The sequence below is a fragment of the Narcine bancroftii genome, chromosome 3 (genome assembly GCF_036971445.1).
Source record: "Narcine bancroftii isolate sNarBan1 chromosome 3, sNarBan1.hap1, whole genome shotgun sequence".
Taxonomy (NCBI): Eukaryota; Metazoa; Chordata; class Chondrichthyes; order Torpediniformes; family Narcinidae; genus Narcine; species Narcine bancroftii.
In genome coordinates, this window is record NC_091471.1 from 324,442,876 (window position 1) to 324,457,709 (window position 14,834).

Genomic DNA, 14,834 nt, shown 5'->3' on the forward strand with positions numbered 1-14,834 from the left:
CTCAGCAGGGCCTTTTTTAAATGCCATGCAGCATTTTTTCTCTTGATAGAAATATTAAGAGTAAAGAAGAGTATAACTGAAGAAGAACTGGAGGTCTGTTATAAACTTTCTGTGATGGCCTTGGGAATTTTAATTTTACAGATTAGGCGAGCCTTAAGGATAAGTTCATACAGTTGACAGAATGATTTCTTGAGGTAAACAGGAACCAGGGTATTTCATTTTGTGTAATTAGCCAGGTTAATGAATGATTAAATGGTCAAATTTCAGATTTAGTTTGAATAACTTGGGTCAGAAACCAGTGTCCTAAATTTAAATAAAGGCACTTGCTGTGGTACGAGGACAAAATTAGCTAAAGTGGATTGGGAAAATAATTTAAAAGGAGATTTTGTAAACATCAACAATTACTGTGAAGGATGCACAATGTATGGTTAAGCGCAACAGGAGTTCAAACCTGGCACTGACCATAAGGAGTTTGTATGTTTTTCCCATGTCTGTGTGGGTTTCCTCCCACCCTTCAAAACGTACAGGGGTTGTTGGGTGTAATTGGGTATGAATTAAAGGAAGTATCAAATTGAAAGGTCAGGCACCTGATGTTACAAAGATTAATTATAGACCAGAGAATTGGGAACTTTTTAAGAAAGCAGCAAAGGATAATTTTAAAAAAAATGTAGAGGGAAATGGATAAGTATACAGCGAACTAAAGGATACAAGACTTTCAATGAATAGGAGAGGAGCTAAAATTAGCATTGGTCCCTCAGAAGACAAGACTGAGGAATTTCTGGGGTATAGAGAAATGTCAGAGCTTTTGCATAATTATTTTCCAACAATCTTTGTTGGGTACTAAAAATCATAAGATTGGGGATTATGTTAAGACAATTTCAAGACGAGCACAAAGATAATTTCAGATTTGCTGAATCATGTGGGAATTTGAGAAACAATTTTTTTTAAATTTAGCAAGTTTAATTGCATAATGATGCTGACACATGGCATTAGTTCAACCGACCTAAAAAATGTTTTGCTGCTGGTTTTTGATTGTCCTTAGCATCTGTGCTAACAATAGTAGCTGCCAGTATTGATGGATTCCAGTTACCCTGATATCATTTTCCTCTGGTTGAAATGCCCTGGTGAAACCTTTCTCCATGTTTGTCACTGACTGCACCAAGATCAGCAGGGAATGCAGAAAATGAATTTTCAGTAACATAACCTCATGTTTTTATATGACAGGAAATCACAAAAATAGGTTATATCTAAAAAAAGTATGTGATAGGAAACTTTTAAGGTGATTTTTGTTATCAGCTGCCCAAAATAAATAAAATGCACCCAGAAGTATTCAGGAAGCAAAATCTTCATTTTCCAATGTAATCAAGTGGCATCAGGCTTAGAGGGGAAATCATTTCCGTGCCAGGTCGTGCAGCATCCATGGAAAGCAAAAGCAGCAGATGTTTCAGACCTGAACCTTTCTTCACAATTGTCCAAATTGGAAGTGAGAGGAGCACAGATTGCCAGGATTAAATATAAGGTGTGGTTCCTCCAATTAGGAGTCGCTTCAGCCTTGCAATTCATTCGGTCATGGACAAACATGTCCATGTGGCAATGGGGTGTGGAAGTGAAGTGGTTTGAGTTGGATTGAGGTCATAGCAGAGGGACAGCCTGAAGACTACCTGGATGCATCCCCGATCCAAACACTGGCACCTCCTGGACTACGTCCTGGTGCGAGAAAGAGACAAACGAGATGTGCTCCACACCAGGGTCATGCCCAGTGCGGAATGCCACACTGACCACCGGCTGGTTCGCTGCAAGCTCAACCTTCACTTCAAGCCAAAGCCCAGGAACAGTAAAGCCCCCAGAAAGAGGTTCAATGTTGGAAACCTGCAGTCAGACGAAGTGAGAGGAAACTTCCAGGCAAACCTCAAAGCAAAGCTCAAGGATGCAATCCGCCTCACGGACTCGTCCCCTGAAACCCTCTGGGATCAGCTGAAGACTACCATACTGCAATCCACTGAAGAGGTACTGGGCTTCTCCTCCAGGAAAATCAAGGACTGGTTCGACGAAAACAGCCAGGAAATCCAGGAGCTGCTGGCAAAGAAGAGAGCTGCCCACCAGGCTAACCTTACAAAGCCGTCCTGGCCAGAGAAGAAACAAGCCTTCCGTCGCGCATGCAGCCATCTTCAGCGCAAACTCCGGGAGCTACTCAGGATCCTTTAAACTAGAATGGTTGGGGGGAGGGAACAAAATAGTACAGAGCAGTAAGGAGAAGGTTAGAATGCAAACAAAGAAAGTTTGTAGTAAGTATTTGAATATGGATGGGCAGGTGATAGAGAAGGGAAATGCTCTGGAAGAAGATGAAGGGCAATTGGCAGGAAAAGTAAATAATGTTGTTATTAAAGATGAGGGAAAACAGGGATTAAAAATTGGGAAATCTCTGAAATTCATATATTTTAATGCCAGGAGTATTGTAAAAAAGGTGGATGAGATGAAGGTGTGGATTGATACTTGGAAGTATGATGTGGTAGCGATTAGTGAGACATGGTTGCAGGAGGGATGTGATTGGCAACTGAATATCCCTGGGTTTCGTTGTTTTAGGTGTGTTAGAGTCGGAGGGGCAAGAGGAGGTGGGGTTGCATTGCTTGTCAGGGAAAATATTACAGCGGTGCCGAGGAAGGATAGATTAGAGGGCACATCCACGGAGGCTATTTGGGTGGAACTGAGGAGTAGGAAAGGAGAGGTTACACTTGTAGCGGTGTATTATAGACCACCCGGAGGGGACCGAGACCTAGAGGAGCAAATCTGTAGGGAGATAGTAGATATTTGTGATAAGCACAGGGTTGTAATTATGGGAGATTTTAATTTTCCACATATAGATTGGGAAACACATTCTGTGAAAGGACTGAAATGTGTGCAAGATAGTTTTTTACAACAATATGTAGAGGTGCCAACCAGAGAAGGAGCGGTGTTAGATCTACTGTTGGCAAATGGGATGGGTCAAGTGACGGAGGTTAGTGTTGGCGAGCACTTCGGGTCCAATGATCATAATGCCATCAGCTTCAATGTCATTATGGAAAGAGAGAAGTCAGGGCCAAGGGTTGAGGTTTTTGATTGGGGAAAAGCTAGATTTGAGGAGATGCAAAAGGACTTGCAGGGTGTGCATTGGGACAATTTGTTTTATGGGCAGGATGTAGTAGAGAGATGGAAGTCTTTTAAAGATCAGATTTTGAGAGTGCAAAAGCTTTATGTTCCTGTTAGGTTAAAAGGAGGGGCAAAAGGTTTGAGAGAGCCGTGGTTTTCAAGGAATATTGGAAACTTGGTTCGAAGAAAAAGGGAGGCGTACATTAGATATAAGAAGCATGGAGTTAAGGAGGTGTTTGAAAGATACATTGAATGTAAGAGGAATCTTAATAGAGGAATTAGGAAAGCTAAAAGAAGGTACGAGGAAACTATGGCGAGCAGGGTGAAAACTAATCCAAAAGAGTTCTACAAATATGTTAATGGTAAGAGGAAAGCTAGAGACAAAATTGGTCCCTTAGAAAATCAGAGCGGAAAACTGTGTGTGGAACCTAGAGAAATGGGGGAGATATTGAACAGTTTCTTTTCTTCGGTATTCACTAAGGAGAAGGATATTGGGAGATGTGAGATAAAAAAAGCAAATTGGGTAAATATGGGGAATATAGAGATTACAAAAGGTGTAGTTTTAAGGCTTTTGAAGAATATAAAGGTGGATAAGTCTCCGGGACCAGACGGGATCTTCCCCAGGACATTGAGAGAAGTGAAGGAGGAAATAGCAGAGGCTCTGGCGGTAATTTTCCAAATGTCATTAGATATGGGGATAGTGCCGGAGGATTGGCGCATTGCGCATGTGGTTCCGTTATTTAAAAAGGGTTCAAGGAGGAAGCCTGGCAACTATCGGCCTGTAAGTTTGACGTCTGTGGTAGATAAATTAATGGAGAAAATTCTTAGAGATAGTACTTATCAACATCTGGATAGACAGGGTCTGATCAGGAGCACTCAACATGGATTTGTGGGAGGAAGGTCATGTTTGACCAACCTGATTGAATTTTTTGAAGAGGTGACTAGGAATGTGGATGAGGGTAGCGCAGTGGATGTTGTCTATATGGACTTCAGTAAGGCCTTCGATAAGGTACCACATGGAAGGTTAGTTAGGAAGGTGCAGTCTTTAGGTATAAATTTTAAGATAGTCAAATGGATTGAACATTGGCTGAAAGGGAGAGGCCAGAGAGTGGTAGTGGATAATTGTCTGTCAGGTTGGAGGCCGGTGACCAGTGGTGTGCCTCAAGGATCTGTATTGGGCCCATTGTTGTTCGTTATATACATTAATGATCTAGATGATGGGGTGGTGAATTGGATTAGTAAATATGCAGACGATACTAAGATAGGTGGAATAGTGGATAATGAAAAAGGTTTTCAAGGATTGCAGAGGGATTTGGGCTGCTTAGAAAAGTGGGCTGAAAAATGGCAGATGGAATTTAATGCTGATAAGTGTGAGGTGCTTCATTTTGGTAAGAAGAATCAGAATAGGACATACGTGGTAAATGGGAGAGCATTTAGGAATACAGAAGAGCAGAAAGATTTAGGAGTGACGGTACATCGTTCCCTGAAGGTAGAAACTCACGTGAATAGGGTGGTGAAGAAGGCTTTTAGTATGCTGGCCTTTATCAATCATTGCATGGAATATAGGAGTTGGGAGGTGATGTTGAGATTGTATAAGACGTTGGTGCGGCCTAATTTGGAGTTCTGTGTGCAGTTCTGGTCGCCTAATTATAGGAAGGATATAGACAGAGTGGAGAGAGTGCAGAGAAGGTTTACCAGAATGTTACCTGGGTTTAAGCATCTAGAGTATAGGGAGAGATTGGACAGATTAGGTCTTTATTCTTTGGAGCGTAGAAGGTTGAGAGGGGATTTGATAGAAGTATTTAAGATTATGAAAGGGATAGACAGAGTGGATGTGGATAGACTATTTCCGTTAAGAGGAGGAAAGATTAAAACAAGAGGACATGAGTTAAGAATTAAGGGGCAGAGGTTTAGAGGTAACATGAGGGGGAACTTCTTTACTCAGAGAGTGGTAGCTGTGTGGAATGAGCTTCCGGGAGAAATAGTGGCGGCGGAGTCAATTGTATTATTTAATAAAAGGTTGGACAGGTATATGGATGAGAAGAAGATGGAGGGTTATGGGCATTGTGCAGGGAGGTGGGACTAGAAAGGGGTGTTTGGTTCGGTGCGGACTAGAAGGGCCTAATGGCCTGTTTCCATGCTGTAATTGTTATGTTATGTTATATGTTAGCCAAAATGAGTGGTGGACTAGCCTCGCCAAGCGAACCCAGCTCAGCACGGACATTGGCGACTTCAGGGGTTTTTACAAGGCTCTAAAGGCTGTGTACGGCCCCTCACCCCAAGTCCAAAGCCCGCTGCGCAGCTCAGACGGCAAAGTCCTCCTCAGCGACAAGAACTCCATCCTCAACCGATGGTCAGAACACTTCCAATCTCTTTTCAGTTCCAACCGCTCCGTCCAAGATTCCGCCCTGCTCCAGCTCCCTCAACAGCCCCTAAGGCTAGAGCTGGATGAGGTCCTCACCCGGGAATTGAACAACTGAAAAGTGGGAAAGCAGCAGGTATGAATAGAATCCCCCCAGAGGTCTGGAAGGCTGGTGGCAAAACTCTGCATGTCAAACTGCATGAGTTTTTCAAGCTTTGTTGGGACCAAGGAAAACTGCCTCGGGACCTTCGTGATGCCATCATCATCACCCAGTACAAAAACAAAGGCGAGAAATCAGACTGCTCAAACTACAGGGGATTCACGCTGCTCTCCATTGCAGGCAAAATCTTCGCTAGGATTCTCTTAAATAGAATAATACCTAGTGTCGCCGAGAATGTTCTCCCAAAATCACAGTGCGGCTTTCGCGCAAAGAGAGGAACTACTGACATGGTCTTTGCCCTCAGACAGCTCCAAGAAAAGTGCAGAGAACAAAACAAAGGACTCGACATCACCTTTGTTGACCTCACCAAAGCCTTCGACACCGTGAGCAGGAAAGGGCTTTGGCAAATACTAGAGCGCATCGGATGCCCCGCCAAAGTTCCTCAACATGGTTATCCAACTGCACGAAAACCAACAAGGTCGAGTCAGATACAGCAATGAGCTCTCTGAACCCTTCTCCATTAACAATGGCGTGAAGCAAGGCTGCGTTCTCGCACCAACCCTCTTTTCAATCTTCTTCAGCATGATGCTGAACCAAGCCATGAAAGACCTCAACAATGAAGACACTGTTTACATCCGGTACCGCACGGATGACAGTCTCTTCAATCTGAGGCGCCTGCAAGCTCACACCAAGACACAAGAGAAACTTGTCCGTGAACTACTCTTTGCAGACGATGCCGCTTTAGTTGCCCATTCAGAGTCAGCTCTTCAGCGCTTGACGTCCTGTTTTGCGGAAACTGCCAAAATGTTTGGCCTGGAAGTCAGCCTGAAGAAAACTCAGGTCCTCCATCAGCCAGCTCTCCACCATGACTACCAGCCCCCCCACATCTCCATCGGGCACATAAAACTCAAAACGGTCAACCAGTTTACCTATCTCGGCTGCACCATTTCATCAGATGCAAGGATCGACAACGAGATAGACAACAGACTCGCCAAGGCAAATAGCGCCTTTGGAAGACTACACAAAAGAGTCTGGAAAAACAACCGACTGAAAAACCTCACAAAGATAAGCGTATACAGAGCCGTTGTCATACCCACACTCCTGTTCGGCTCCGAATCATGGGTCTTCTACTGGCATCATCTACGGCTCCTAGAACGCTTCCATCAGCATTGTCTCCGCTCCATCCTCAACATTCATTGGAGCGACTTCATCCCTAACATCGAAGTACTCGAGATGGCAGAGGCCAACAGCATCGAATCCACGCTGCTGAAGATCCAACTGCGCTGGGTAGGTCATGTCTCCAGAATGGAGGACCATCGTCTTCCCAAGATCGTGTTATATGGCAAGCTCTCCACTGGCCACTGTGACAGAGGTGCACCAAAGAAGAGGTACAAGGACTGCCTAAAGAAATCTCTTGGTGCCTGCCACATTGACCACTGCCAGTGGGCTGATATCGCCTCCAACTGTGCATCTTGGCGCCACACGGTTCGGCGGGTAGCAACCTCCTTTGAAAAAGACCGCAGAGCCCACCTCACTGACAAAAGGCAAAGGAGGAAAAACCCAACACCCAACCCCAACCAACCAATTTTCCCCTGCAACCGCTGCAACCGTGTCTGCCTGTCCCGCATCGGACTTGTCAGCCACAAACTAGCCTGCAGCTGACGTGGACATTTACCCCCTCCATAAATCTTCGTCCGCGAAGCCAAGCCAAAGAAAGGTCATAGGTAACAGATTTGAAAGTTTCTATGTATGATGACTCTGGACACAAGTTAATACTCATGCAATCTATTAACATGCAAAATTGAACAACAATAAAACCCCATGTGAACTGATTTTGCTGCCTGACCCGTTGAGTTTCTTAGCACTTTTGTGTACAGGCTAGTTAGCCCAATATGTCCCATTGAGAAAATTCTAGAATACCTTAATAAGGAGCTATGAGCAGGACATTTAGAAAATTATTAAGCAACTAGGCAGAGTTACTGTGGATAGGAAATTTGACACATTTACTGGAATTGTTCGTTGATGAAATAGCAAGATGTTTAAATGGAAACGAGTGGTAGTGAATTTGTATTCCAAGAAAATATTTGATGTTGCCATATAAAAGGCTACTTTGTAGTGGCCTGCACGTGGACACCTGGACTGGCCCGCAAAATGGCCGACGAATGTGGCGACTATGCATATCTGGGGGTGACACCAGCCATTGTCCAAGGTGGCCTCCTCACAACAGAAATATGGGAACTCTGGTGGGAATGCTGGCCAATCCAAGGCTGGCACTCCAATGACACGGGAGCCTGACATCAGCGCCAGGGCCCATAAAAGCACGAGGGCCAAAGCAATAAATCAGTCTCGTCTTTCAAGGCTTTGATGTGTGTGTCATTCTTCTCCACACTCATGTAGCACGTACACTACATTGGTGACTCTGACATGTTGGATCAAGCAGAGCCAGCGACCATCCACACGGTCTCACTCAGGTTCCCAACATTTTTGGGAATCACAGCCACACGTGTGGTCTGAGCAGGCCGAGGCTCAGTTCCAGCTTCTCCACATTGCCACCTAAGACACTGCTACTTCTATGTCGTGAGCGCCCTTGATCAGAACACAGTGGCAAAGGTCGTAGATTTCCTACAGCAGCCTCTGGAGCGAGGCAAACGACGTGGTCCTCAAAGAGTTACTAACCTGCACTTTCAGGCTTTCATGGCATGAGTGCGCCACCTGATTGCTGCATATGGAATGATTGGGGCACAGAGCCCCGTTCGCCCTAATGAGTGAGATGCTCGCTCTTACTGAGGGCCACAAGCCTTGCTTGCTCTGAGCAGATTTTTCTGGAGCACCTGCCTGAAGATATGACTCCTGCTCGCAGATGAGGATTTCAGCCACACTCAGAGAGTCACTGCCCGGGCAGACATAATCTGGAGAGCGAAGAAGGACACCAGCACCATCATAAACCACATCAGCAAGCCTCACAAACAACCCCTGGCAAGATCAAGGCCAACAGAGAGGCAAGTGAACATCCAAAGATAACTATGTTACAACTATCAGTGATGGGGTGCGGAGGTCTGTCAATGCCGCCCACCCTGCGGGATTTCAGGAAACGCCCTGGTCACGTTGATGGCTGCGGCGATTGTCCCATGTGATAGTCTCCTCTATGTCTGGGACTCATTGTCGGGTAGGCTTCAACACCCGCAAAAGCAAGCAGGGCCCAGCACTGAGGGCAGCCAACAGATCTTCCATTTGAACTTTTGGGATCCGCACCATCCCCTTTCGTTTCGGCAATAGCCACTTTAGCCTCGCAGCAGTGGGGACTGACTTTCTTCGTGCCCACTGCTTGCCTATGCATACCAAGACCTTTCAAACTCTGCCTTTGGGGAAAGCCAAGCTACCCGCCCCCCCACCTGGACTCCATAATACAATGAATCCTGGTGGAGTTCCCCTTGATAGTGGTGCCACAGTTCTCCGTGGCCAAGCCAAAGCATGGGGTAAGGCAGCACATATTGACTGGTGGGGGGCACTCCACCCTAGGACATGCCGACTCCCTGGTGAAGGAAGTGTTTAAGAAAATGGAGGAGCTGGTGATTGTGCGGTGCTCTGACAGTTCCTGGGCGCCTCACCTCCACGTGATGCCCAAATTAGTAGGGTGTTGGAGACCATGTGGTTACTACCACCGCCTCAATGACGCCACCTCCTGACAGATATCCTGTGCCCCACATCCAATACATTGCTGCCAACCTGCATGGGTGTCCTCCAAGGTGAACCTCGTCCGGAGGTACCACCATTTACTCCCAGGATGTTCCCAATACTGCAATCATAACCCCATTTGGTTTGTTTGAATTTCTCCGCCTTCCCTTTGGTCTAAAGAACGTGGCACAAACATTTCAGCGGCTGGTGGACACAGTGGGCCGTGACCTCCATTTGCGTTCATCTATTTGGACGATATCCTCATCGCCAGCCGTAGCTGCAAGGACCACTCTGCCCACCTGAGACAACTGTGCACCCGGTTGAGTGAGTTTGGTCTGGACACCATCGATTTCCTGGGGCACAAGATTAACAGACACGGAACTACACCCCTCCCCGAGAAAGTTGAGGCGGTCTGGCATTTCGCCTAGCCACACACTGTAAAAGGGCTACAAGAATTTGCTGGTATGGTAAACTTATACCACAGGTTCATACTGGCAGCGGCACGCATTGTGCACCCCCTCTTCATGCTGAGGACAGGCAAGGCAAAAGTCATTGCTTGGGTTGATGAGTCTTCCAGAGCGTTCCAGAATGCCAAAGACATGCTGGACAACGCCACCCTCCTGATCCACCACAGACTGGAGGCACCTACCACCCTAACATTTTTGAACATTTTTGGGACTGGGTGACATATTGCAGTTGTTTCATTTCCTGGCACAGTTAAGTTGTGACCGGACATTGAGATTTCACATTTTTAGCAGGGAGTACCTTTCCTTAGATATCTGTAGCAACTGTCACCATACACTCGTAAACCCCACACGTTTCTCTGTCTGATAGTGCAAATGTTATTGCTGCTCCTTACAAATAAGTCAATTTTGTCTTTTTTTTCCCCCATTGCCTTGGTATTTTTAAAATATTTTATTTATAAAAGGAAAAAAGCAATAACCAGAGTTACATAACTGAAATATAACAATTTGTCAAAATGTAAACATGGTTACAGAAAAAAGAACTACAGAAAATCCTACAAAAAACCCCAGCCTTCCCTCCAACTCTAACACTATCCCCTCCCTCTATCCTAATTCTAAACCCCTACCCCCCAAACAAAGAAAAGAATAGCAAAAGAAAAGGAAAAAATAGACAAGGAGAACACACCACATCATTCATTTACTATATGATAAGGAGACCCAGCAGCTCTCAGGACCAGTCTTAAATTTTTAAATTAAAATAATCCAGATATGGGCCCCAAATCCTTTAAATGCATAATATTTATCCCTTAAATTATGTTATCTTCTCCATTGGAATACATGATCTTATTTCCAAATGTCATCTTTGTAAATTAAACTCCATTTGATCTTTCCATGAAATAGCTATACATTGCTAAAGCTAATCTCAAAAATGCCATTTGAAATTTATCTAACTTATGTCTCAAGCCCATTTCACTAACATCTCCAATTAAAAAGATCTTCAGAATCTAAAGAGAATTTTATATTTAAAATGTTTTGTAAACAATTTCTTAATCTATACCAAAAACCCTTAACTTTATCACAAGGCCATACTGAGTGCAAACAAATATAGCTTTTTGATCATTGCACCAAAACATTCATCTGAAGCACTCAGCTTATCTTTTCAAATGTTCTAGGGTCAAATATAATTGGTGTATAAAAGTATAAGTCACCAGTCTGTACCTGACATTTACTAACTTTGTCATCTTCTTTCTTTGGCTTGGCTTCGCGGACGAAGATTTATGGAGGGGGTAAAAAGTCCACGTCAGCTGCAGGCTCGTTTGTGGCTGACAAGTCCGATGCGGGACAGGCAGACACGATTGCAGCGGTTGCAAGGGAAAATTGGTTGGTTGGGGTTGGGTGTTGGGTTTTTCCTCCTTTGCCTTTTGTCAGTGAGGTGGGCTCTGCGGTCTTCTTCAAAGGAGGTTGCTGCCCGCCAAACTGTGAGGCGCCAAGATGCACGGTTTGAGGCGTTATCAGCCCACTGGCGGTGGTCAATGTGGCAGGCACCAAGAGATTTCTTTAGGCAGTCCTTGTACCTTTTCTTTGGTGCACCTCTGTCACGGTGGCCAGTGGAGAGCTCGCCATATAACACGATCTTGGAAGGCTGGCGGCAAAACTCTGCATGCCAAACTGCATGAGTTTTTCAAGCTTTGTTGGGACCAAGGTAAACTGCCTCAGGATCTTCGTGATGCCACCATCATCACCCTGTACAAAAACAAAGGCGAGAAATCAGACTGCTCAAACTACAGGGGAATCACGTTGCTCTCCATTGCAGGCAAAATCTTCGCTAGGATTCTACTAAATAGAATAATACCTAGTGTCGCCGAGAATATTCTCCCAGAATCACAGTGCGGCTTTCGCGCAAACAGAGGAACCACTAACTTTGTCATAGTATCTCTACAAATATTCCTCCAGCAATCATTTTTATTTTGAACTCCCAAATCCTTCTCCCATTTAAGTCGCAATTTATGCAGCTCAATCTTAGGCATTTTCTGCTGCAGTAATTTATACATTTCTGAAATAAAACCCTTCTTCCATCCCGGTGCAACATTTCAAATTTCATTTTTTTTAGGTAAATGCAATTGTCTCCCAAAATAATCAGACAACATTGATTTAAGTTGATAATAACAAAAAAGTGTGTGATTAGGGATTTGACATTTTTCCTTCAACCTTTCAAATGTTAAAAAAATGGCTCAATTCAAAAGAGCTACAGGAGAAAGTGAATAAAGAGAAGAAAATTAAATTGGATTCTATGAAATTGAAATATAATACGTTACAAACTTAGGGTTGAACGGTTGTTACAAAGATCTAATCAGAAATATTATGAGTTAGGGGGGATAAACACAAAGTATTCGAAGGACAAGTGAAATCTGAACAAATGTCTAGAATGATAAAAGCAGTTAAGTAAAATTCAGAGGTGTCTTATCGGCTACAAGATATTAATAAACAATTCAAGGAGTTTTATTAAAAAAAAATATACACTTCCGAAGTAAGACAAGAAGAGAATAAATAGGAGTTTTTAAGTAGATTAGTTACCAATGTTATATGATTGGACTAGGGATCAATTGAAGAAACCAATAATTTTGAGAGAAAATAAGTCGGTTTTGAATTCAATGCCGATTGATAAATCTCCGGGAGAAGATGAGGTTACTGTGGAATTTTATAAGAAGTTTCAACATTTAGTACTTCCAATATTTGAGGAAGATTTCCAACAAGTTTCGGATGCAAAATCTGTTCCAGAATTGTTTTCACAAGCAATTATTAAAGTGATCCTTAAAAAAGATAAAGACCCTTTAAATCGAGGCTCTTATAGGCCAATTTCGTTATTAGTGTGGATAGTTCAGGTAAATTTGCTTATATTGTGATATGTAATTTCCATGGCCATATGACTGTCTTATTGCAGGAAGTATGGTTTAAGGGCTCCCTCAATCCAAACAACCGACTCTCCAGCTTCCACTGGCCTGGGGCAGCTCTCATGCTGCTGGCTGCGATTTTACTATTGTGTTGTTATGATAGTCAGCCAAATGGCAGGTAAGTGTTATCTCATTGATTATATTGTTTAATCATAAGGACTTGTGACCAGTTTAAATGTAGGAACAAGATGCAGACCAACAAATGTTTCTTAAACTACTGTAGAATGTAGAGCATCATCTCTATTCTATTGGTCTCAGTGGTGACTAGTTATCTGTAGGTTGATGAATAGCCAAAAGTAAACTGCAAAACACTATCAGCTAATATCATAAACTCTTAAAAATGATGCACCTGAACATTAAAGCTGAGAAAAATCCTGGAAGTATGAATCTTGTCACTTGTAGAAAAATGTTTATTTTAAGACACAGTTATTTGATTTAGCAGTTTGGTAGATTTACAGATTAAAAAGTGAGTGACCTGTTGTTTATAACAGCCAGAAGATACTAACTTTGACTCTATATGACGTTAGAAAAGATGCTTGTTATTTCCTTTCGTTACATAACATAACATAACATAACAATTACAGCACGGAAACAGGCCATTAGGCCCTTCTAGTCCGCACCGAACCAAACACCCCTTTCTAGTCCCACCTCCCTGCACAATGCCCATAACCCTCCACCTTCTTCTCATCCATATACCTGTCCAACCTTTTCTTAAATAATACAATTGACTCCGCCGCCACTATTTCTCCCGGAAGATCATTCCACACGGCTACCACTCTCTGAGTAAAGAAGTTCCCCCTCATGTTACCTCTAAACCTCTGCCCCTTAATTCTTAACTCATGTCCTCTTGTTTTAATCTTTCCTCCTCTTAACGGAAATAGTCTATCCACATCCACTCTGTCTATCCCTTTCATAATCTTAAATACTTCTATCAAATCCCCTCTCAACCTTCTACGCTCCAAAGAATAAAGACCTAATTTGTCCAATCTCTCCCTATACTCTAGATGCTTAAACCCAGGTAACATTCTGGTAAACCTTCTCTGCACTCTCTCCACTCTGTCTATATCCTTCCTATAATTAGGCGACCAGAACTGCACACAGAACTCCAAATTAGGCCGCACCAACGTCTTATACAATCTCAACATCACCTCCCAACTCCTATATTCCATGCAATGATTGATAAAGGCCAGCATACTAAAAGCCTTCTTCACCACCCTATTCACGTGAGTTTCTACCTTCAGGGAACAATGTACCGTCACTCCTAAATCTTTCTGCTCTTCTGTATTCCTCAATGCTCTCCCATTTACCACGTATGTCCTATTCTGATTCTTCTTACCAAAATGAAGCACCTCACACTTATCAGCATTAAATTCCATCTGCCATTTTTCAGCCCACTTTTCTAAGCAGCCCAAATCCCTCTGCAATCCTTGAAAACCTTTTTCATTATCCACTATTCCACCTATCTTAGTATCGTCTGCATATTTACTAATCCAATTCACCACCCCATCATCTAGATCATTAATGTATATAACGAACAACAATGGGCCCAATACAGATCCTTGAGGCACACCACTGGTCACCGGCCTCCAACCTGACAGACAATTATCCACTACCACTCTCTGGCCTCTCCCTTTCAGCCAATGTTCAATCCATTTGACTATCTTAAAATTTATACCTAAAGACTGCACCTTCTTAACTAACCTTCCATGTGGTACCTTATCGAAGGCCTTACTGAAGTCCATATAGACAACATCCACTGCGCTACCCTCATCCACATTCCTAGTCACCTCTTCAAAAAATTCAATCAGGTTGGTCAAACATGACCTTCCTCCCACAAATCCATGTTGAGTGCTCCTGATCAGACCCTGTCTATCCAGATGTTGATAAGTACTATCTCTAAGAATTTTCTCCATTAATTTACCTACCACAGACGTCAAACTTACAGGCCGATAGTTGCCAGGCTTCCTCCTTGAACCCTTTTTAAATAACGGAACCACATGCGCAATGCGCCAATCCTCCGGCACTATCCCCATATCTAATGACATTTGGAAAATTACCGCCAGAGCCTCTGCTATTTCCTCCTTCACTTCTCTCAA

The 14,834-nt window shown here is 43.5% G+C and overlaps 1 protein-coding gene across 10 annotated transcripts in view; it reads left to right on the plus strand.

Moving 5' to 3' along the window:
- tmem94 (transmembrane protein 94) overlaps window positions 1–14,834 on the plus strand; it is a 216,987-nt gene that overhangs the window by 30,840 nt on the left and 171,313 nt on the right. For all 10 annotated transcript variants that reach the window (XM_069929029.1, XM_069929023.1, XM_069929024.1 and 7 more), the window contains exon 3: window positions 12,729–12,856. In XM_069929029.1, the coding sequence (XP_069785130.1) occupies window positions 12,729–12,856 (128 nt within the window). The remainder of the gene's footprint in view (window positions 1–12,728; window positions 12,857–14,834) is intronic.